This window comes from Podarcis muralis, chromosome 2 (genome assembly GCF_964188315.1).
Source record: "Podarcis muralis chromosome 2, rPodMur119.hap1.1, whole genome shotgun sequence".
Classification (NCBI taxonomy): Eukaryota; Metazoa; Chordata; class Lepidosauria; order Squamata; family Lacertidae; genus Podarcis; species Podarcis muralis.
In genome coordinates, this window is record NC_135656.1 from 109,053,579 (window position 1) to 109,077,734 (window position 24,156).

The following is a 24,156-nucleotide window of genomic DNA, read 5'->3' on the forward strand; positions in this document are numbered from 1 at the left end:
ATAGCACTCTGCCACTCCCAACATCCTATTCTTTCTCTTTCTGCACTCCATATTCTCTTTCTGTCGCCACCTCTCTCTCTCTCTTTCTCCATGCCCCCTTTCCCCCACAATTAACCTTGCCACCCGCAATAAATCAACCCCTGCTTCAGCGTAAAGAGCACCCAGATTACTCAAAGGCTCACCTCCGGTGAAAAATCTCACAAAAAATCTGAGAACCAAAATCATATTCCCTAGACCAGCTCCTCTCAACCTGTGGGTCCCCAGATGTTGTTGAACTACAACTCCCATCACCCCTAGCTAGCAAGGCCAGAGCTCAGGGATGATGGGAGTTGTAGTCCAACATCATCTGGGGACCCACAGGTCAAGAACCGCTGCCCTAGACGATGCCCACCTGCATCTTGACCTGCAAGTTTTACACTGCTCAGGCTGCAACCTAGTCCTGCCCATCTCACTCCCAGAGAGGTGGTAGGAATCTGAACCCACAGGCAGAGCTCACCAAGTAGTTATCGCAGAAATCGTGCAGCCAGAAAAGATGGACCGAGGACGCGACAGAATGCAGTTCGTACCCTTCAAACCTCCGGGCACAATCTTCCGCTGTGTGGTAGAGACGACTGAGGATCCAGCGCTCCATTGGGGAGCTAGGGAAGACCTGGAGGAAGAGGCAAATGAGTGGCAGAAGTATTTCAGTGTATTAAAATTTCTACCCCACCTTTTTTCTCTCATGCAACTCAAGACAGAGGCCATAAATCCCTGCATATTTTACATAAACTAAACCATTCAGTATTCCATTATTACGTCCATCAAAACCTATTTACACTGTTGAATTTATCTTAACGTTTTCAATTGTACACAATTCCCCCCCCCATATATTCAATAAACATTTTCCAATCTTCTCTAAACGTATTTTCTTCTTGTTCTCTTATTCTATATCAGGGGTCAGCAAACTTTTTCAGCAGGGCACTGGTCCACTGTCCCTCAGACCTTGTGGGAGGCCAGACTATATTTTTTGGGGGGGAAATGAACGAATTCCTATGCCCCAAAATAACTCAGAGATGCATTTTAAATAAAAGGGCACATTCTACTCATGTAAAAACACGCTGATTCCCGGACCGTCCACGGACCAGATTAAGAAGGCAATTGGGGGGATCTGGCCCTTAGTTTGCCTACCCATGTTCTGTATATTAAGTCCGCGAGCGGCACGTATTCCATCAGTTTAAGTTGCCATTCTTCTTTAGTTGGGACCTCGCTTATTTTCCATTTTGGGGCTAACAAAACACAAGCCGCAGTAGCGGCAAACATTTAAAACTTCGCCCAGTGGAACTGACTTTTGAGCCAACGTGTCTAGGATTCGGCTGTCAGTGTGGTAGGCGAGTGCAGAAAACGCTTACTAGTCAAATCCTAGGTGTGCTGAAAGGTTGAGGAGATGTTTGTTTCTTCGGGAGACCTCTATTCTTCAGTCTGCGTTTTACACAGCACAAAGACAGACAGACAGACGTCCAACATATTCTGTAAGCAAATCACCCCTTTCCCTGCATACACACATTCCCAGTTACCTTCTCTGGCTCCAGTGGGGTAAATCCTTCCCCCAAGGCTCCCAAAGTAAACTTCAGGGCATTCCACACTTTGTTGCAGAAACGACTGGCGCTCTCCACCGCAGCCACGTCGAGGTTAATGCCATCACCTGAGGAAGGGAATGCATGTGATGTTAAGAGCCTCAGTTTCCAAGTCGGCCACATCCCCGTACCTACGGGACCGCCTCTCCCGGTATGCCCCACGGAGAGCCTTAAGGTCCATATATAGCAACACCCTAGAGGTCCCGGGCCCTAAGGAAGTTAGATTAGCTTCAACCAGAGCCAGGGCCTTTTCAACACAGGATCTGATTTCTTTCCGCAGGGCGTGTAAGACAGAGTTGTTCCGCCTGGCCTTTGGCTTGGAGCCAATTTGATTCCCTCTCCCTCTTTCTTTTTTCTTTTCCCTTTCTCCTCCTGTGATGAGGCTGCATTTTAATATTATAATGTTTCTATATTTTTAATGTTGTATTTTAATCTTGTTTTTAAGTTGTATTCATTCAACTTGTTTTATTATTGCTTGTTAGCCGCCCTGAGTCCGGCATCTCCAGGATTACAGACAGGGATCTCTCCCAGTCACAACTGGAAATGCCAGGAACTTCTCCTTTGGTTATTTCATGGACAGGCCCCCCCAGAAAATAAAGGGGAACGTTCCAGCTTCTCACCTTGGGCAGAATAGGAGCAGAGAGCGAACCTGAGGGCATCGGTTCCACATTCGGGAATTCCTTGAGGAAAATCTCGCTGCTGGAAAGGGACAATGATAGGAGGAGGTGAGAACACACAGGAACCCCATAAAACAAAAGGGTGAGTGGGTCCGGCTGGAGGGCGGGGTGAGGTGTGGGGAGGAACCGACCTGGCCTTCCATAGCAATGGCAACCTCTCTCAGGTCCAGATTGCTATTTTGAAGCTTCTCCTGTAGCACCTGAAAACAATAAATAATAATAATAAGAGGGAAACTTCAGGGAGAGGAGGAGCCAGAGATAAAGGGAAATCAAGACTGGCTTTCCAGGGTTTTCCCTGCTTAGGGCTATACCATATACACAGAACCTTAGGCAGCATATAACATCACAAGAATTTCAGCATTTTTAACTTTATTTTTCAAGCAGGTTTCTAAACCTCCCAGCTATGGATACAGTGGAACCTCGGAAGCCGAACGCCTTCAAACTCGAACGTTTTGGCTCCCGAACGATCTAAAACCGGTAGCGATTGTTTTCAAATGATTTTTGGAAGCTGCATGTAAGGCACGGCTTCTTATTGGCTGCAGGACGCTCAGCAAACTCTGGGGCTCCCTAAAAATGATAATGGAGGGCAGTTTTTTACACTGTGAGTAGATTGCATTCTCTTGGGAGTTGGACATACCTGGTGTAAGGAAACCTTTTATTAGTTACTTTTGATGGCATAATCATAAAGACATGTGTTATAATAAGAAAAATACTAGGGCCACAGTCCTTTACAAGAGCAGACAACGCAGTGGGATGTCAAGGTCTACAGAGGGTGAAGAGAAAGACTTGTTCCAATTTTCTGAACAGTTAAGTACCTGCAAGGGAGCACCATAAATCACATCCAAAGGGTTGATCACATTCCCAAGAGATTTGCTCATCTTTCTGCCATGAGCATCACGGACCATTGAGTGAAGGGAAACCTGAAAGGGAGAGAGACAGGAAATGTGTTATGTCTTCAAAACTCTGCAGAGAGCACCAACAGGATATCGAGGAAAAGCAAGGGCAACCCATACTATAAAATAACAACCATGGGAAGGCACAAGGAACACATGGAATGCAGCCTTGTGTTATTATTTGAATTGGTAGATTCGTGAGACTTTGGTCTGTATGCTTACAAATCACAGACTACAGTAGTTCTCTTTTCTGAAACAGCTACAGTTTCTCAAGATCACAAACTGCTGCATGTTAAAAAGCAGAGACATCACCTTGCCAACAAAGGCCGGTATAGTTAAAGCTATGGTTTTCCCAGTAGTGATGTATGGAAGTGAGAGCTGGACCATAAAGAAGGCTGATCGCCGAAGAATGGATGCTTTTGAATTCTGGTGCTGGAGGAGACTCTTGAGAGTCCCATGGACTGCAAGAAGATCAAACCTATCCATTCTTAAGGAAATCAGGCCTGAATGCTCAGTGGAAGGACAGATCCTGAAGCTGAGGCTCCAATACTTTGGCCACCTCATGAGAAGAGAAGACTCCCTGGAAAAGATGGAGGGCACAAGGAGAAGGGGACGACAGAGGATGAGATGGTTGGACAGTGTTCTCGAAGCTACCAGCATGAGTTTGACCAAACTGTGGGAGGCAGAGTGCCTGGCGTGCTCTGGTCCATCGGGTCACAAAGAGTTGGACACGACTAAACGACAACACAGTAGTTCTCTTTTCTGAAACAGCTACAGTTTCTCAAGATCACAAACTGCTGCATGTTATCCCTAGTCCAAAGATAGGAACTCTGTGGCAGCAGCGTTGAAATGGGGGTGGCAGGAGCGGCAGAGCAGGGTGGCGTTTCCTGTTTCACCTCAAGTGGCCAAATGGGCTGCGCCGCTCCTGCCCATGGCTGCCCAAATACTGTTGGGATTTTCATCAGCCCCCGCTGGCATAACGATGGGGGTTGTAACACAACGATTGGAGGGCCGCTGGCTTCCTATCCATGCCCTGTATGCACTACATTTCTTCAAATAGAACACACAGAAGGAGAATCTAAAAGGCAATTCTAGCCCCACCATGATGACCCAGGAGAACAGAAGCACGATAAACACGATAATTCAGGTTAAAGCAAGTGGTGGGGATTAATCAAAATAAAATAAAAAACCTGGCCGCCTGGGAATGAAGTTCTTATCACACCAATTTTAAGACTCAGGAGGACAGAAAGGTAGAGTACAGTGGTGCCCCGCAAGACGAATGCCTCGCAAGACAAAAAACCCGCTAGACGAAAGGGTTTTCCGTTTTTCGATGCGCTTCGCAAGACGATTTCCCCTATGGGCTTGCTTTGCAAGACGAAAACGTCTTGCGAGCCTTGCAATTTTTTTCGCTCCCCCCCCCCCCGTTTTCTAAGCCGCTAAGCCGCTAATAGCCTTTTAGCCGCTAAGCCTTTAATAGCCGCTAAGCCGCTAAGCCTTTAATAGCCGCTAAGCTGCTAATAGCGCTAATCCGCTAATAGGGTTGCTTTGCAAAACGAAAAAACCGCTAGACAAAGAGACTCGCAGAACGGATTATTTTCGTCTTGCGAGGCACCACTGTAGTATTTTTTAAATGCAGGTTGCGATAAACCAATTGCAAGCACCTCTTCAACAGCTGTGCTCACATATCCTGTGTTGATAATCAGGAAGTACATTACAGTGGTACCTCGGGTTAAGTACTTAATTCGTTCCGGAGGTCCGTACTTAACCTGAAACTGTTCTTAACCTGAAGCACCACTTTAGCTAATGGGGCCTCGAGCTGCTGCTGTGCTGCTGGAGCACAATTTCTGTTCTCATCCTGAAGCAAAGTTTGTAACCTGAAGCACTATTTCTGGGTTAGTGGAGTCTGTAACCTGAAGCATATGTAACCTGAAGTGTATGTAACCCGAGGTACCACTGTATAAGTTGTGGATAAATAGTTAGGGCTCACACTTTGCTTCTCTCAGTCCCGTGGATCTTCTCGTAATGCCCTCCAGGAACCGAAGTACAGAATTTCTAGCATCCAATCCATACCTGAGAAAAAGGTAGCTCTCCGGTCAACTCTTTCCCCAGCATCACCATCCGGGCCACCCAGAAGAAGAGAAGGTCACTCCCAGTCTCCAAAAGGCTATTGGGGTAGAACTGCTGGAGATCTTCTGTCTGCAGGGGGACGAAGGCAGGACCAGTGGCGTCAGCACGCGCCCCACATCTAGGCTCGCCATATTTCAAAAAGGAACATTCCTGACACCCCCAACGCTGTTGAGCTTTTCTTTTCTGCCCCAAACTGGCACATTTTGCAGGGTTTTATGACTAACCGCCACCCCTGGAGGAGATCTGCTGGCTTTCCCGTCGCAAGACTGTGAAGGGAAGAAGGCAATCGCCGCCCAGCACATCTGGATGCCCACTCTGCCCAGCTCCGAAAGGAAACTTTAAAAAAAATATATGCAAAAAACCCCTGGAAACACCACCCCCAAAGTGAAAATGGCCAAGCTCATGGCGGCGGCGCCTTCCTCCCTTCCCCACCCTCCTTCTTCTCTCCCCCAACTCCCCAGCCAAGGGAAGTGACCTCTTGTCACTTCCATTGCTGCTGGGGTGCAGCCTCTCCCAGAATAAAATAATAATAATAATAATTTTAAAATCAACACGGGGGGGACGGGACCCAGAAAACTGAAAGAAACTCTGGTTTGCCATACATCCTGGAAATTCCTGACATCTCTTAAGATTTGAAAATTCTCCCTAGACGTCATTTTAGGTGTCTAATTTCCGTGCATGTCCGGAATTTTCCAGATGTATGGCAAGCCTACCTACACCAGACCTATAATAGTACCTCCATTCCTCCTGCCTCCCTCTGTTTCTGGACCAATCTCATGATAAAGAGAATGTTTAGTGAAGCTGAACATTTGATATGGACCTGGGAGAACCAGAGCCAGCAGCTCACCAAATAGCCTTGAAACAAACACTTAAGTCTTGGCGCCCCATTTAGAAAATGGGAGGAGTATTAACCCAACTCAAAAGCATATTGCAAAGTCAAGCTTAAAGACTACACTTGCTCAGCTAAAAAACCAAAACCAAACCTCTATCTGTGGTGCAAAAAGTTAATCATACAGAGGACTGATCACAAGAAGAGTGCTGCCATGCCTCCCATTAAAAATATCCTGCCTGCTGTTCATGCTTCACCCATGGCAAGTGAACAAGAAGCCATACATGCTACCTCCAAGGCAGGGCTGGAGATGCTGGACTCCAACTCCCATCATCCCTCAACATTGGCTATGCTGGCTAGGACTGATGGGACTTTGAGGTCATGAGGATGTATGCCTGGGGTTGCTGTAAGGGGAGAGGTAAGTATGGCACCCCCATTATACTACTCACTGGCCGTCTTCTTCTTGGCCAGGGGCAGGGTGAACATGCGGCTCTTCAGCTCCTTGTCACTCCCAGTTCTACTCACCTTATGGGGCCAGCCCAGTGCAGCGAAAGGGAAAAGTCCGGATGAGAACCAAGTGTCCAGGACATCAGCATCTGGTGAAAACAAAAAACAAATGTGAATGTTTTATTCAAAAGGCCCAGGGTGCCTGATCTGGAGGAGTTTAAAGGCCCTCCAGTCCCCATCCCAAAGTCCCCATCCAGATTGTCCCCCACCCCATCTGCAATGTATTATAATAATAATAATAATAATAATAATAATAATAATAATAATAATAATAATAATAATGTATTTATATCCAACCCTTCTGGCTGGGTTTCCCCAGCCACTCTAAATATTAAGAACACGATAAAACATCAGATGTTAAAAACTTCAGACATTGAAAACCTCCCTATACAGGGCTATCTTCAGATGTCTTCTGAAAGTCAGATAGTTGTTTATTTCCTTGACATCTGATGGGAGGGCATTCCACAGGGCGGGTGCCACCACCAAGAAGGCCCTCTGCCTGGTTCCCTGTAACTTTGCTTCTTGCAGTGAGGGAATCGCCAGAAGGCCCTCAGTACTGGACCTCAGTGTCCGGGCAGAATGATGGGGGTGGAGACGCTTCTTCAGGGTTGAGGCCATGTATGGTTCTTAGAAGGCTTCCTTATAGGAATGCGCAGAGTATCTGGCAATGTAAGCAATTTCTCAAGGTGATGGGGATGGAAAGGAAAAGTAGGGATGTGTGACGGAGAACGACGTTGGCTCAGTTCCATCACAAAGGCCACCAAATTTCATTTCAAGCACTTCCTTGCGTTCGGCCGGACACATTCGCACTCTCCCTCCCAGAAGTACGAATATTTGTGCTGCTGCCTTACCTCTCACCAGCTCCAGATCCACTTCTGGTTTTCCCAGCATGCCTGCTGCTTTCCGCCGAGCTTCTGCTTCTGTCCTGCCCACTACCCATAATCCATCGCTCTCCTCCTGCTGCAATGCAGATGAAAAGAAGCGGAAGTCGCATTGCAACTAGGGCCGGAGGCGCCAGACTCATTTCCAACCACAACCCTGCCAACTCCTTTGCTACGGTGGCTGATACCCAGTCAATGAAGCTAAAACTCACCTCTGCTGCAGCTGGTGATCCGGGAACCGTCACCCGATAGGCTGGAATCTGATGACCCCACCACAACTGGCGAGAAATGCACCAGTCACTGAGCAGGAGGGAGGAGAAAATCAATCAAAATGATGCCATTTGGATTTCAAGAACACAAGGGCCACTTACTAGATCAAATGAATGTCCGTCTAGCTCTGCTTTCCTCAACATGGTGCCCTCCAGGTTTTGGACTACAACTCCCATCATCCCTGACCATTAGCCAAGTTTGTGGAGGTTGATGATGGGACTTATGGTCCCCAAAACTTTTTTTAACAACATTTATATAACGCTTGCTCAATAGAAGATCTCTGCAGCTGGATGGCATCAGGCTGGGCTAGCTAGATGCTTCTGGAATAATTATTCCCTTTATTTGTGGTGTTCAGGCTGGGAGCGCCTCTGCTTGCATAGCCAAAACAGCACCTCCCACGTACAAGAGGGAGATTTCACAGAAGCATCTCTGTTAAGTCCCATCAAGTTCAATGGGGCTTATACCCAGGGGGCAGCGACCCATAACCAGTGTCGCCACTTAGAAGAAGAAGAGGAGGAGGAGGAGGAGTTTGGATTTGATATTCCGCTTTATCACTACCCTAAGGAGTCTCAAAGCGGCTACCATTCTTTTTTCCCTTCCTCCCCCACAACAAACACTCTGTGAGTGGGGCTGAGACACTTCAGAGAAGTGTGACTAGCCCAAGGTCACCCAGCAGTTGCATGTGAAGGAGCGGGGAATCGAACCCGGTTCACCGGATTACGAGTCTACTGCTCTTAACCACTACACCACACTGGCTTACTAAGAGGGAGAGGTGGCAGCGAGGTAGGTGCGGTGCAAACACACTAATGCGGGCAACAGGAGGTCAGGTAAGTGCTGCCAGCCCACCCCAACGGCCATAGAATTGCAGCCAAAATCCCTCTTCATTACAACAGGAATGAATGAATCTTTATTTGCGTTAGCCATCGGCCATAGCAGTAAAACAACAATACAATATACAAAGAATAGAAATAAAAAGTCAATTATATAAAATACATTTAGGGGTTTTGAATCAATAGTCAAATGGTGGATCTTACTCAGATTGCCCCAGCTAAAAACCTTGCAACCTTTGCTGTCACCTGCTCATCTTGATCTGCCAAGAGAAAGGACACTGTGGCAGTGGTTGGGCGACCCGGAATGGACAAGAAAAGAGGGGTGATAATCTCATTCCTCAAGTCTTTATAAAGAGTGCAAGCCAGAAGGGCATGCACCACTGATTCGGGACTGCCATCTCCACAGGGACATAAACATTTTTTGTGTGGAATCTGTTGTAATCGTCCCTCAAGTACAGCCAAGGGCAATACATTCAATCTTGGGAGAGTAAAAACGCATCTATATTTTAGAATTGCTAGGTTATGCAGATAGGGTGCCAGAGAGCTGAAATGGGAAGGTGGAACAGAAAAAGGGACCACAGCTCTGGGGAAAGAGTGCATGCTTTAAATGCAGAAGGCCTTAAGCTCTATCCTGGTCATCTCCAAGAAAAAAGCACCCCAGGTATATTCGTGATGGGTAAAAATCCTGCTCAAGACAGCGGAGCACCTGAAAGCACTCCACAAATTTATTTTCAGAGTAAGCAATACAGGCTGAATAAATGAATAGCCCAAGAGAGTAACGCAGTGTTCAATGGTCTAGCGTAGAGGAAGCTGTTATTTGAACTGGCTCTCACTCATATGAGTCCTGATTGGCCAGTCCTAAGAGATACATCAAGTCTTGGAAGGAGGAAAAGAAGAACACAGGTGATCAAAGAGGCAGGGCTCCCTTATCTTACCTGGTATTCGAGAGCCAAGTCCTCCAGTTTTTCTCATGGAATTTAGGGGTCAACTTCAAGAATCCGGACTCCACAGCCTTAGGGAAGAAACAGATGAACCTGGTTAACTCAATTCAGGGCAAGCTGATACCTTGATTTATCAGCTACTTTAAAATGAGGCTGCATTTTAAATTGCATTTTAACCTGTATTTTAAATTGGTTTTCCCCCTTCCCCCCCTCTTTCCCCCCCTATTATATTTTTACTGTGGTTTTATTGGTGTTAGTCACTCTGAGCCCAGCTCTGGCTGGGGAGGGCGGGGTATAAATAAATTATTATTATTATTATTATTATTATTATTATTATTATTATTAGGTGGAGAAGTGCATCTTTCTATCTCTTAGTAACCAATGAGATGCCCCCAGGAAACATGCAAGCAGGCGACGAGTCAAACCAAAACACTTCCCCACTCTTGGTTCTCTGGCAACTGAAGTTCAGATGAAGGTTGCCTCTGATTCTGCAAATGGCATCTAGCCATCATGACTAGTAATCGCCAGTAACTCCATGGGTGGCATTCAACATCACGTAATGTGATCATTGGGACGCAGGTGGTGCTGTGGGTTAAAGCACAGAGCCTAGGACTTGCCGATCAGAAGGTTAGGGTTAGGGTTAGGGTTCGACAGGTACCACTGTGGCGGGAAGGTAAACAGCGTTTCCGTGCGCTGCTCTGATTCGCCAGAAGCGGCTTAGTCATGCCGGCCACATGACCCAGAAGCTGTACGCCGGCTCCCTTGGCCAGTAAAGCAAGATGAGCACCGCAACCCCAGAGTCGGTCACAACTGGATCTAATGGTCAGGGGTCCCTTTACCTTTAATGTGATCATTCCATCAGAGCAAGCATTTCTGCTTGTCAGATGGGCCAATCTCTCCTCTCCTCCCCCCACGAGCTGTTCTGGGGACTTTCCCGAATCCAAAGAGCTGATTTAAGGAAGCATCGCAGAGGAGGAGAAGGGGGCAAGTACTGTTGCGTTAGCGGGACACTTTGTGCTGTCTCACACTGCCACAATTCAAAGTGTTGGTGCTGACCTTTAAAGCCCTAAATGGCCTCAGCCCAGTATACCTGAAGGAGCGTCTCCACCCCCATTGCTCTACCCGGACACTGAGGTCCAGCGCCAAAGGTCTTCTGGCGGTTCCCTCACTGCAAGAAGCCAAGTTACAGGGAACCAGGCAGAGGGCCTTCTCGGTAGTGGCACCCGCCCTGTGGAACGCCCTTCCAACAGATGTCAAAGAGATAAACAACTACCAGACTTTTAGAAGACATCTGAAGGCAGCCCTTTTTAGGGAAGCTTTTAATGTTTAATAGGTTATTGTATTTTAATATTCTGTTGGAAGCCGCCCAGAGTGGCTGGGGAAACCCAGCCAGTTGGGCGGGGTATGTATGTATGTATGTATGTATGTATGTATGTATGTATGTATGTATAAATAAAATTATATAGCAATTCTAAAGATCTCTGCAGTCTAACGCATGCATGCTCCCCTCCCTTATAGTTCCAGTCTTAGAATGTGGGCTGTATCAGATTATCCTAGCAATGTTAAAGCGTTTGGGGAGTTACCTCCAAGGCCCCACGAGCCATTTCTTCACATCGGACAAACCACTGGTTCTTCAAGAGGGTTTCGATCACATCCCCAGAGCGGCTGTGAAGGGTGGGAGTTGGGGGAGAGAGAGAACAAAGGGTCACTTCCGATTCCCAGGATGCCTTCCACCTTGCAAAGCTAAAATCCTCCAGCCTCAGGATGTTAGTGCTATTTACATAGGGATGTGGGCATAGGTGGAGCATATGCAATAATGATAATAAAAAGCCTCAGCCCCAAGGAGCAATACATTCTCAGTGGTTTGCAGGGACAAGAGAGAGAAAGAGCTCTGGATGGCTGAATTTAAATTTTTATTTTAATTTTATGATTTTCAGTTTTAGACATTTCAAAAATTTCACATTCATTTTAACATTTCAAAACTCAGCTTCCTTCCCCCTCTTTTTCTGCATATTCAAATTAACTTAATTTGCTCACTTATTCATCGACTTTAAATATATACTCTTATAAAACTGCAGGTTATTCTCCTCCCAATGTTCTTATCTGTTTACAGTTGATTTGTAAATATTCAATAAACCATTTCCATTCTTTTATTAAAAAGTTTGCTATCTTGATTTCTCTCTTTCCTCCCCCCCACCCCCACCCTGGTAAGTTTCGTCATTTCTGCATATTCCACAGGTTTTTGTATCCATTCTTCTTTCGCTGGGACTTCTTTTTCCTTTTGGGAATTATAGGGACAGAACTACCCAAGACGTATAGAAGTTTATTCATGTATGCGACTACAACGGCAAAAATGTTACTTGCCACCCCTTCCCCCAAAAAACTGGATGGCTGGGATACCCCCCACCCCTAATGTAGAGCACCCTGTTACGGCAGGGCTTTAATCATCATCACCATCACCAATAAAGACAGCTAGATGAAACTGAAGGATGGCTGGGGAGGGGAGGGGAGAGGAATAAAAAATAATAATTCTACCATTACCTGCAAAGTGGAAGCACCATGGGATGCTCCTTGGCCCCCCGATGGAGTCCTCTCTCCTTCAAAGCAGACAACACCTTCTCACGGGCCAGGAATCTATGCAGCCCCTGAAAGGGGAACACCTCTCCTATCATCCAGTGTCTTGTGCTAACTTAAAAAAAATATACCGTATTTTTCCGTGTATAAGACGCCCCCATGTATAAGATGCCGCCTATTCTGGGGGACTAAAATTTAAGAAAATGGGAGAGGGGATGGCTCAGAGTTATTGAGCTTTTTAAGGGGGAGATGACACAGGGTTGTTGAGCTTTTTTAGAGGGGTTGCTGAAAATCTCCCCTCACTGGCAGAAGCTGCCAATCGCCCACCCAATTGCTGCAGCGTCAGCCAATCAACACCAGCCCTTGACGCAGCAACCAATAACACGGCCAACAGCCGCTGACAGCAACCAATCAAATGTCCACCCTACACACTATCCATGTATAAGACGACCCACACTTTTAAGCATAATTTCAAAAGAAAAAAACCTAGTCTTATACACGGGAAAGTACAGTAATTAACGGTTTTATTACGACATAGGTTTTGCTGGGGTTCTTTTTTCATGAGCATGGTGACTGGGAGTGGCCGCCAAGACCGTATAACACCGGTCCTGAAAGATCTTCATTGGCTCCCAGTATGTTTCCGAGCACAATTCAAAGTGTTGGTGCTGACCTTTAAGGCCCTAAACTGCCTCAGCCCAGTATACCTGAAGGAGCGTCTCCACCCCCATCATCCAGCCCGGACACTGAGGTCCAGCTCTGAGGGCCTTCTGGAGATTCCCTCACTGCGAGAAGTGAGGCTACAGGGAACCAGACAGAGGGCCTTCTTGGTAGTGGCACCTGCCCTGTGGAACGCCCTCCCAGCAGAAGTCAAGGCAATAAACAACTGGTTTACCCTTAAAAAACAACTGAAGGTGGCCTTGTTTAGGGAAGTTTTTAATGTCTGACGCTGTATTGTTTTTAATATTCGGTTGGAAGCCACCCAGAGTGGCTGGGTAAACCCAGCCAGATGGGCGGAGTATAAAATTATTATTATTATTATTAACAGATTCCATCTAAGACATTTTGGTGTTGGGGCACAAAATCCAAATGTCACCTCTCATTCTCCACATTGAAGAATCAAACAACTGCCTTCCAGTTAACAGTGCCTCCGAATCTGCCATCTTTGGCAAGCTACATCAGTTGGGTCAGCCCCAACGCGGAGGGATGTGGCGGCGACTGCAAATGGCTCTTGCTGCAGTCTTCCGAGCAACCGGAACCTTGCATGGATGCCACCTTAAAAGGCCAAGCTTACCTGTAGCCAATGGCCACACTCGACCGTCATCGTGCCATCTTCCGCAATAACCGAGATGAACGGCAGGCTGTGCCGCCGAGCCAGTTCGTAGTCAGCATGGCTGTGCGCTGGGGTCACCTTCACAGCCCCTGCAGTGAGAAAAAGTGAGAAGGGGCATCTCTGAGAACAGATACCCCACGCCGGACGCCGCTGTTCGTCACACTGATTGGAGACTATCTCCTCCAACAGCTCCCACTCTGGAGACTAGCAGAAAGTGCTGCGTAAGCCATCTAGGCCGGAAAGACAGTGACAAGGGATGAGCTGACTCGTGTCTGTTTTAAAATTTGCGTAAGACAACAGTTTGGGGAAACTTGCACAGGCTGGCAGCTTGGGCAGACAGGGGGGATAGGGGTGGAGAGAGAGACTAGAAACGTTCTGCTTTTTGCCGCTTGAGGAAAGTTCTGCTTTTTTGCTTGAGTAATCCTGTAAGCTAAGGGAGCAGACGGCACTGTGGTCTAAACCACAGAGCCTATGGCTTACCGATCAGAAGGTCAGCGGGGTGAGCTCCCGTTGCTCGGTCCCAGCTCCTGCCAACCTAGCAGTTCAAAAGCACGTCAAAGTGCTAGTAGATAAATAGGTACCGCTCCAGCGGGAAGGTAAAATGGTGTTTCTGTGCGCTGCTCTGGTTCGCCAGAAGCGGCTTAGTCATGCTGGCCACATGACCCGGAAGCTGTCCAATAAAGCGAGATGAGCACCAGAACCCCAGAGTCAGTCACGACTGGACCTAATGGTCAGGGTCCCTTTACCTTTTAATCCAGTAAGAAGTTGTTTGTTGCTCATTATAAATGGCAGCCCCCAGCGAGAAATCGCTGTTCAGCATTTGAGAAACATCTCGCTGGCCTCCGTGCAGCTAAATGAATTCTGACCTTCCTCTGAGAACCTGTTTGTCTTTATTGACTGCAACAACACAAGCATCCAGCTTCCACAAAGCAGGCCTACCTGTGCCCATCTCCTGCTCCACAAAGGGGTCGGTAAGGACAGGAAGGAGGCGGCCGGTGAACGGGTGGCAGAGTCTCTTGCCGTGAAGGTGCTGGCAAAAAAACCCCAGAAAGACAAACCAGGTCATACTGCGGTCAGCTCTCAAGAAAGAGAAAATTCAAAGGAGCTCCCCTTTGGTGGTGGTGGGAGAGTCCCACACATAAACTGTCCCAATATGCTACCAATAATACTTCCGGCCACCCCAGTGAGCAGGGCAGCTGCTTCACACTAACTGATCCCTCCTGCCCAGTATTGCCTGATCTGCACACCCAGATTCATCGAAACATAGGAAGTTTCCTTCCACTGAATCTTCTCGCTTAGTACTTAGACTGGCAGTGGCTCTCCAAGGTTTTAAAGCAAGAGTCTTTCCCAGCTGGAGATGCCAGGTACTGAACTTGGGACCTTCTGCAGGCAGTGCAGTTGATCCACCTGCATTGCAGGGGGGTTGGACTAGATGACCCTCTCGGGGGCGGGGTTCCTTCCAGTTCTACAATTCTGATTCTTTTTTCAATTTTTTTAAAAAAATTCTTTTCTTTTTTAAAGAATGTTCTCTAACTTTAAAGAATGTTCTATAACTTTAAATCATTTCCAATTTTTTAACACTCGAATCCCTGGGCTCCCCGCCCCATTTCCCAAAATATTTCTATTCTTTCTGCTGAATCTACATTTTTCCAAATGCCTTTTATATCCATTTTCAACTTACACCTTGTTACATTTTAAGTGTTATAACCATCTTCCTAATGTTTTTAAATATCTACAGTTATCTTTAAGATACAGTGGTACCTCTGGATGCGAATGGGATCCGTTCCAGAGCCCCGTTCGCATCCTGTAGTGAACGCAACCCGTGTCTGCGCGAGTCGCGATTCACCGCTTCCGCGCATGCGCATGACATCATTTTTTACTGTACTCTATAAAATTTTCCCACTCTTCACTGAATTTCTCATCAGCTTGGTGTCTGATCTTCACAGTCATTTTTGCCATTTCGGCATAGCCCATCATCTTGGTTATCCAATCTTCCTTTTGTTGGGACTTTTCCTTCCTTCTGTTTCTGGGCAAAACAATACTCTGATTCTACCACTGAGCTAGCAAGAGAGAGACACAGAGACTCACAGGGCTACAACCCAAGGTAGGTAGAGATTTTGCGGCACAACAGCATCTAAGCCAAATTGAGCCACACAGTCCGAATGGGAAATTGTTTTCATCATCATCATCATCATCATCATCATCATCATCATCATCATCATAATGTATTATTTATGCCCTGCCCATCTGGCTGGGTTTCCCCAGCCACTCTGGGTGGCTTCCAACAGAATATTAAAATAATATGACTCGCAGGAAAATTTAGTCAATGATGGGTTGCAGGATTATACAGCTCTCTATCCCACTCCATCTCTCTTTCTTTCCCTCTCCTCTGTACCCCATTTTTGTGGGCTGCATGAAATTAATCTGTCACAGGCTGCCCATGTCAGGTTTCACATCTACTTCCCCCAAGGCCTCTGCCAGCTAATATGAATTTCAAGCTGGGCCTTGCTATGCTTTGAGTCCAGGCATTCCTACTTAGTCTTACTCTATACCGTGGGTCATCCGGATGGACAGCGACCGCCACATCTCCCAACATGGTCTCCGGACGGGTTGTGGCCACAGGAAGTTCCTCGCCTGCCCTCAGTCGAAGCAGAGACCGAGATGGGAGAAAACAAAGGTGATTTAGTCAGAAAGGTAGTGTTCCTGTGGGGCTCATCAGCACACAAGATTAAAAAAAAGAAGCATGTAGCCATGTGAGGGGAATGGGGATGACCATTTAAGCTGCCTTAATTTACTCACTGGATTGTTTACCCATCCTTTTATCATAAGGCCTCCTTTAACCCAACTGAGCAAAATCTTGGCCTGCTTTCTTATCCTGCCCAATAGCCGAGCCGCATCTCTTCCCGTTAATTAACAAAAGAGAACCATTTGTTTGTAAGAGATTCTGTGGCTTTCTTTCTCAATAGGTTGCCAACTGAAACATCCAAGAGTCCCAAGAACTGACTTTCCCTGTAAAACACAGCTGGGAGGGTATCTTCCATGTCGATGAAAAGATAGTGTGTCTCAACCTGGACCCGACAGCATTCGATGCCACAGAAAAAGCCTTGGACCAGGGAGATATGGGTCCTTCGCATCTCTCAGCTGTGAAGCACAGTGATCTTGAACCAAAATCTCTCCACCTTTCAGGGCTGTTGCAAGGTTAAAAAGCAGGTAGGCTCACCTCGCCCCCAGTGCGGCTACCTTGAGTTTCTTGGGAGGATGGGCAGGATAACAAATGTGATGACAGCCTTCCGTTTGTTTATATGTAAAGGAAGGCCTTGAAAGAGGCTAACACGATTGAAACAGATGGAAACTCAAAAGCAAATAGCAGTGAACATAGCTGACCTTAAACTGTCCCCATTCAAGTTCATATCTAGGTTATTACCAGCTTCCTCTTTGCTCCATGATTCTACTATTTGTAGGCCACCTATCCACAGCTCAGGGTGGCTTACAACATAAAAAACGCACCATTACACAATAACAAAAGTAGTCATAACACAATACAGTTGTACCTTGGTTTTCGAACAGCCTAGTTATCAAACATTTTGGCTCCTGAACAATCGAAACCTGGAAGTGACTGTTCCGGTTTTCGAACGTTCTTCTGGAAGCCGAACATCCGACGGGGCTTCCGATTGGCTGCAGGAGCTTCCTGCAGCCAATCGGAAGCCGTGCTTTGGTTTTTGAACGCTTTGGAAGTTGAATGGACTTCCGGAACGGATTCCGTTCGACTTCCAAGATACGACTGAAGATAAAACATTCAAAGATACACAACCAAACCGAACCATTTCAATATAAATCACAAGATCTAAATTAAAGATACAAAAATAAACAACAGGAACGACATCTTGCTGCTGTTAACTCACCATCTTCTCCTTCCACTTTGTAGGCAAATGTCACCAAGACCCCAAATGGCATTTTGCCTTGGAGTCCGGGCACAGAGAGCTCCGTCCGTCCTTTGAGCTGCCTGTTCTCCACCTGCCAGGGACACCATCCATGAGCCACCTCGGTCCTAAAGAGCACCCCCTTCTCCCAGCCACTGTGTGCCGCCAGACTCCTCCCCACTCACCTCAATGTCGGAAATGGCCGATCGCAAGGCGCATGACCAGTTCACGAGGCGCCTCTCCCGGTACACCAGGCCCTGCTCATGCAGTCGCACGAAGGCCTCGGTCACCGCTTGGGAGAAGCCCTAAGAAGGAAAGAGCTGTGGTAATGGTGGAAGGAGGCAAAGAAACAATGATGGCAGCTACAGCCAGTCTGTAGCAGCAGCAACGACGACGACAGAAGATACAGTCTGCACCCGTTTCTGCATCAGCTTGCAAATTACTTGAAGTCCATGGAAATCTGCATTATTTTCGTCCATCATTTCCCCTTAGAACACACCTTTATTTATATTCAGATTTAATACCACAAAGTTAACGAAGAGGTAAAAGAAAAAGATATGTTGCTCTGGCAACTGTAACAGCATTGCCCATACAGTGGTACCTCAGGTTATGAACTTAATTCGTTCCAGAGGTCCATTCTTAACCTGAAACAGTACTTAACCTGAGGTGTGCTTTCGCTAATGGGGCCTCCCGCTGTCGCCACGGCGCGCGGTTTCTTTTCTCATCCTGGGGCAAAGTTCTTAACCCGAGGTACTACTTCCAGGTTAGCCGAGTTTGTAACCCAAAGTGTTTGTAACCCGAGGTGCCACTGTATTTACAATTGCAATTTCCAAAATGCCACCTATTTATATCTTTCTTGTTTCACGCAGAGACAGTACAAAAGAAGCAGAACTTGATAGGGCATCAGCAACCCAAGAAATCAACCACGGACTGACATTCCTATAACACACGTCGTTACATACAAACCACATTTGCATTTTCAGAATCTGCTACTCACAGAGTCCATGGTGAAACAGACTCTGTCCCAGTCCAATGAGGCTCCCATCACCTTCAGCTGCTGGAATATTTCATTCCCTTTCCTGATCTCAGGAGAAAAAGCAGAACAAAAGCAAACCTTTTATGTACAGAGGTAAATCTATCCTCAATCTATCCTTGGACCCTAACCCTCTCCCACATTTAAGGCAAATGGCCCGAGTCCCTCGGATACTCACTCCTCTTTCCAGTTCCAGACCTCCTGAAGGAATTCCTCGCGCTTGAGCTCCTTTCGGAGGACTCCCCTCTCCTTCCAGATCTTTCTTTTCACCACAGCCTGGCCAGACAACAGTAGAAAACAATGGGAATCTGAATGCAGCCCATGTAGGAAACTTGACTAGAACCCTACACTCTCATTCAATCCCCCTCTAAGGCTACCATCCTAAGACGACGTGCTAGGAACCAAGTCCCATTAGGTAAAGTGGGACTTACCGTATTTTTCGCTCTATAGGACACACTTTTCCCCCTCCAAAAATGAAGGGGAAATGTTTGTGCGTCCTATGGAGCGAATGCAGGCTCCTTGGCTTCAGCGAAAGCAACGCGAAGCCTCCAAAGCGCAGAGGGAGCGCTCCCTCCACGCTCCGGAGGCTACGCCTCTTGCTCTCCCGGCTTTAGGGACAGCTGCCTGAAGCCTTTGGAGTGCAGCGGGACTTCGTGCTGCGCTCCAAAGGCTTCGGGGTTAGCTGCGCAAAGCCTCCACAGGGCAGCGGGGTGAAGGCACCCCGCTGCCCTGCGGAGGCTTGAAAGGCTGTCCCCGAAGCCAGAACAGTAGTTTATACAACATTTGATTCAGAATATTTTTTACTTGTTTTCCTCCTCTAAAAACTAGGTGCGTCCTATGCTCGGGTGCATCCTATAGAGCGAAAAATACTGGACTTCCGTGTGACGAATGGGGAACCACGCGATAGGAGCTGTTCTTCTCACCTGAGTGGCAATCCCAGCATGATCGGATCCTGGAACCCAAAGAACTTTATAGCCTTGCATTCTTTTCCTGCAAGACATCGAAAGACCACAGCGCAGAACTCAGCAACTGCCCTGCTGCTAAACACAGTGACCTGATGCCAGATCAGAACCAGCATCTCTAGAAATAGCATAGCTGCCCCCCCCCCCAAAAAAACAGCATAAAGAGGAAGCAGATCCCAAAGACAGAGCACAGGCTCTACAACGTAATAATTAATTAATTAATTAATTAATAATAATAATAATAATAATAATAATAAATTTTATTTATATCCTGCCCTCCCCAGCCAAAGCCGGGCTCAGAGCGGCTAACAACAGTAAAAATACGACTGTTTACATAAAATCACAGTCAATTAATTGAAATACATTTTAAAATCAGTTCATTCTAAAATCAATTCAGAATCAAATTAATGGCAACCATTGGGCTAGAGTTCTATGAGGATTACCAAAGGAGGGGGTCAGGCTGTGCCTTGGCCAAAGGCCTGGTGGAACAGCTCTGTCTTGCAGACCCTGCGGAAAGATGTCCCGCAGGGCCCTAGTCTCTTGTGACAGAGCGTTCCACAAGATCGGGGCCATGGCCGAAAAAGCCCTGGCTCTGGTCAAGGCCAGCCTAACCTCCCTGTGACCCAGGATCTCCAAGGTGTTTTTATTTGAAGACCATCAAGTCCTCCATGGGACATACCAGGAGAGGCGGTCCCGTAAGTACGAGGGTCCTAGGCTGTATAGGGCTTTAAATGTAGGCCGAGAACCTCAGGTTTGGGGCCAAATTCAGCCCACCAGCCCTCTCTGCCTAGCCCTCAGCACACCGCTGAGGCCACACCATGCTCTGCAACCTCCTCAAGCACTTTTGCCTTGCTGGAACGTGTCCCTGATCTGTAATAATGCCTCCTCATTTCCTGGACGGAGACAGATACCTATGGGGTGTGCCTGTCGAAACCTATGAATTTGGCATAGCTGGAACGTAGCCTTCTGTACAAAAGTTAAGAATATTGGAAGAGTCCTAAGTTGGATCAGGCCAATGCCCCATCCATATTTGGTGACATTTAGTGGAGGAATAAGAGAGCACTAGGATACCACTTTAAACAGTCATGGCTTCCCCAAGAGAATTCTGGGAGCCCTGCAAATCGGGCTGTGATACATTCAAGACGGTGGACCCCTCTCTCTAAACCAGTGGTTCTCAAAGGATGTGTCACGCCACACCCATGTGGCAGGGGAATGTGGCAAGTGTGGTGGGGAAGATTCAAGGACAATTGGAGAAACATTTAAGCATTTAGTGTAGTGTAGTTCAAGATAATTTTTGATTGGCAGAATATATTTTCAAAAGTAACCAAACAATTAAACCCCTATGTTGCAAACAAATATAAGTCATATCCAAAGGCAACACAATGACCAAGCACAACAATGCGATGTCAATATAAACTCTTTATATGATCTATACAGAACATTGAACAATATGAAATATGCACTCTCGGCATATTTTAGATTTCTGTTTACAGTGGTACCTCGGGTTACATACGCTTCAGGTTACATACACTTCAGGTTATAGACTCCGTTAACCCAGAAATAGTGCTTCAGGTTAAGAACTTTGCTTCAGGATGAGAACAGAAATTGTGCTCTGGGGGCGCAGCGCCAGCAGGTGGCCCCATTAGCTAAAGTGGTGCTTCAGGTTAAAAACAGTTTCAGGTTAAGTACGGACCTCCGGAATGAATTAAGTACTTAACCTGAGGTACCACTGTATTTGGTTTTGCAGAGAGTGCATATTTCATATTGTTCAATGTTCTGAATAGATCATATAAAGAGTTTATATTGACATCGCATTGTTGTACTTGGTCATTGTGTTGCCTTTGGATATGACTTATATTTTCAAAAGTACAGCAAGAGCACCAGCTGATGCTCTTATGACTTAAACACTGCTAGCAGTTGTTTCTTTTCATTTTCCAAAGTATTTCTTACCAATGGAAAATTCAGCGTGGTGTGAGCAAATTTTTATTCTCAAAGTGTGGCCCGGATAGAAGTAGTTTGAGGCCACTGCTTTAGACTGCCCCATTGGAAGCAAGGAAGCTGCCTTATATCAAAAGCACGGGCTCTTTTTTATGAACCCCCCCTTGTGCATATTCGTATACCTGCTGCAAGCCACTCACCCTTATATCTTAAGGGGCTTGATGGCCATAAATCTAAAAATGAATACATGAGCGAGAAACACGAAGCTGCAGGGGAGCCATCGGCTGCCGGAGGGGAAGTACCCACATGACCACGCAGAGCATCACTTACCAACGTACCAGAGCATCTTCAAGAGCCACGGTCAAGGCGTGACCCAGGTGCAAGGACCCCGTGACGTTTGGTGGAGGGAGGGAGAGCGAAAACGTTTCTGGCTTCCGATGGGGCAAGAGGTACTGGGAAAGAGAAACAGGAAGAGAGATCAGCAGCGTCCAAGGTCAGAACAGCCTGGTGGCTACTGCACCATCAGGGTACCATGGCAGAACCGCTAATTTCAAGGTTTGCCAAAAAAAAAGTATTTTTTTGCAAAATTAACTGCTATAATAAGAAATCAGTCGAATCAAAAATTTAAAAAGGAGCGGAAATGTTTTGATGAATATATGGCAAAATATTGCTCAAAAAAAAAAACGCTAATATGCCTAGATTAAAATGTGAAGTACTGGATGGAAGAAAAATGAGTAAGGAAAGATAATAAGAATATATAGATGATTTGAGAAGGTTGTAGAATGCAAAGATTATTGTAAATTGTATAATGTGGAGGAAATCGAGTGGGGGCGGAGGGAAGTGGGAGGAAGGAGAAAAGATTAATATGATGGATTGAGAAAATATAAATGTAAATGTATGGGGGGATGGGGAGGAAATGGTGTTGGTTTTGGTACATCTGCATTGTAATGTGATATGTGAAAACCAATAAATAAATAAACAAATATTTAAAAAGAAAAGAAAAAAAGTAAGGGGAGACCTGCAGGCAAGGATCCAAGACCCATCTAATCCCAGGATTGAGGAGGCTTTTGTGTGCAACTGAGTTAAACCCAGTGATGGATGCAAATAATCCACAGTTAGTGCATTCCCAGCAGGTGTTGGAAGTCATTGCTTGACAGCTGTAAGTCATCGGTTCCACTGTCAAACTCTCTATCAAGGTGTTTTTCTCCACCAAAACCTACTTTTCTGTTAACTTCAGCCCTTTCATTATTACATCTAGTGCTCCTCTGGGGTCATCATTTCTGCCACTCAGCCATCCGTCAACTCTGCAGGGCAGCACACCTTTGGTTTGCCTGTTTATGGCACAACCCACCTAAAACCACTTGTTTACAGCATCGATTTTTCTACCTGGTGCTCTGGTTTAAAAAATCCCTCCTTCACCCACCAGGAATACCAGGCAGCTTCAACATAGCGTGGGCTATACGAGACGGGCAGCGGTGCCGAGGTATCTGTGGGGAAGAATGCAACAGAGGGTACCTGTTATTAAATCAAAAAAACCAATAATGCGTATTTCCATTAAATCCCAGAACTGATCTGTATAAAATGTACAAGGTGTGGAACCCAGCATTCTGAAACTGCCGGCTTCCCAACAGACATAGATGCAGGAGGCTATGGAAAGGGCAAGGAGTTCTGTTCCCCCCACTGTTACCTTTCTTTTCTCCAGCTGTGGTTGGGATGTCGTACAGAACGGTGCTTTTCAAGGCTCGGCCCCTGGCTTGGCTTGGCGGCTGCTCCTGCAAAATACAGCAGAGACAAGATGGCTCCCAGGGCAGGGCTCATGCTTTTCCTCTGCAAGTCCTACTTGGAGAGGCCGAGGGTCAGCGTGGATAGGATTAATTTTTTTAATTTTATTTTTTAACAACCACCAAAACACAAACAGGGTGGCGCTGTGGGTTAAACCACAGAGCCTAGAACTTGCTGATCAGAAGGTCGGCAGTTCGAATCCCCGCGACGGGGTGAGCTCCTGTTGTTTGGTCCCTGCTCCTGCCAAGCTAGCAGTTCGAAAGCACGTCAAAGTGCAAGTAGATAAATAGGTACCACTCCGGCGGGGAGGTAAACGGCGTTTCCGTGCGCTGCTCTGGTTCGCCAGAAGCGGCTTAGTCATGCTGGCCACATGACCCAAAAGTTGTACACCAGCTCCCTCGGCCAGTAAAGCGAGATGAGCGCCGCAACCCCAGAGTCGGCCACGACTGGACCTAATGGTCAGGGGTCCCTTTACCTTTTTAAAACACAAACAGTGAAACCCCCCAGGCGGCTGATACAATGGGTATACAATATTCAATAATATACATATTCAATAATATCCTATTCAAATTAAGCATGTGCACACTTCTATATACCTTAACACTCCTCCTTCCACAAGGTTTATTTAACTTTTAACATTTTAATTGCCCCAAGTTCAAACCTACTCAAATAATTCAACATCTTCTCAAACCAATCCTCCTCTTTCTCACTGACCTTAAACCCTTTCATTCTATGTATCTTCACAGTTAGGTATTCTAAAATTATAATGTTATTCAGTTTTTTCCCCCATTGGTTCACCCCTAGCTCTGCATTTTTCCAATTACTCGCTATAACCTGTCTGGCTGCAATTACCAATTTTACCCATTTGCATTCCTCTTTTGTTTTTAACTCAGTTACTACTCAAGGTAATAAGAACCATTAATTTAGTTATTTCCACGTTCCTTCCCACAATTCCCAATATTTCTATACCAATCTGTTTCCAAAATTCATTAACTAATGGACAAAGGGTGGATATGATTTAAATCAATTCGATTTAAATCACAATTTAA

General features: G+C 46.3%; 1 protein-coding gene across 4 annotated transcripts in view; it reads right to left on the bottom strand.

Moving 5' to 3' along the window:
- Positions 1-24,156, bottom strand: part of VARS2 (valyl-tRNA synthetase 2, mitochondrial) — a 35,403-nt gene that overhangs the window by 8,359 nt on the left and 2,888 nt on the right. Inside the window, exons 3-25 of one of the 4 annotated variants that reach the window (XM_077925181.1) lie at positions 23,013-23,097; positions 22,712-22,812; positions 21,656-21,777; positions 19,349-19,415; positions 18,604-18,701; positions 18,390-18,471; positions 17,578-17,697; positions 17,375-17,486; positions 16,018-16,106; positions 14,412-14,502; positions 13,434-13,561; positions 12,110-12,213; positions 11,152-11,233; positions 9,563-9,639; positions 7,740-7,827; positions 7,498-7,603; positions 6,665-6,735; positions 5,254-5,379; positions 3,106-3,210; positions 2,422-2,490; positions 2,234-2,312; positions 1,554-1,681; positions 497-649 (exon numbers count right to left, since the gene is read on the bottom strand). In XM_077925181.1, the coding sequence (XP_077781307.1) occupies positions 497-649; positions 1,554-1,681; positions 2,234-2,312; positions 2,422-2,490; positions 3,106-3,210; positions 5,254-5,379; positions 6,665-6,735; positions 7,498-7,603; positions 7,740-7,827; positions 9,563-9,639; positions 11,152-11,233; positions 12,110-12,213; positions 13,434-13,561; positions 14,412-14,502; positions 16,018-16,106; positions 17,375-17,486; positions 17,578-17,697; positions 18,390-18,471; positions 18,604-18,701; positions 19,349-19,415; positions 21,656-21,777; positions 22,712-22,812; positions 23,013-23,097 (2,283 nt within the window). Of the gene's footprint in view, positions 1-496; positions 650-1,553; positions 1,682-2,233; positions 2,313-2,421; positions 2,491-3,105; positions 3,211-5,253; positions 5,380-6,664; positions 6,736-7,497; positions 7,607-7,739; positions 7,828-9,562; positions 9,640-11,151; positions 11,234-12,109; positions 12,214-13,433; positions 13,562-14,411; positions 14,503-16,017; positions 16,107-17,374; positions 17,487-17,577; positions 17,698-18,389; positions 18,477-18,603; positions 18,702-19,348; positions 19,416-21,655; positions 21,778-22,711; positions 22,813-23,012; positions 23,098-24,156 lie in introns of those variants that run through there. The other 3 variants (XM_077925180.1, XM_077925182.1, XM_077925184.1) reach the window with 3 other exon arrangements.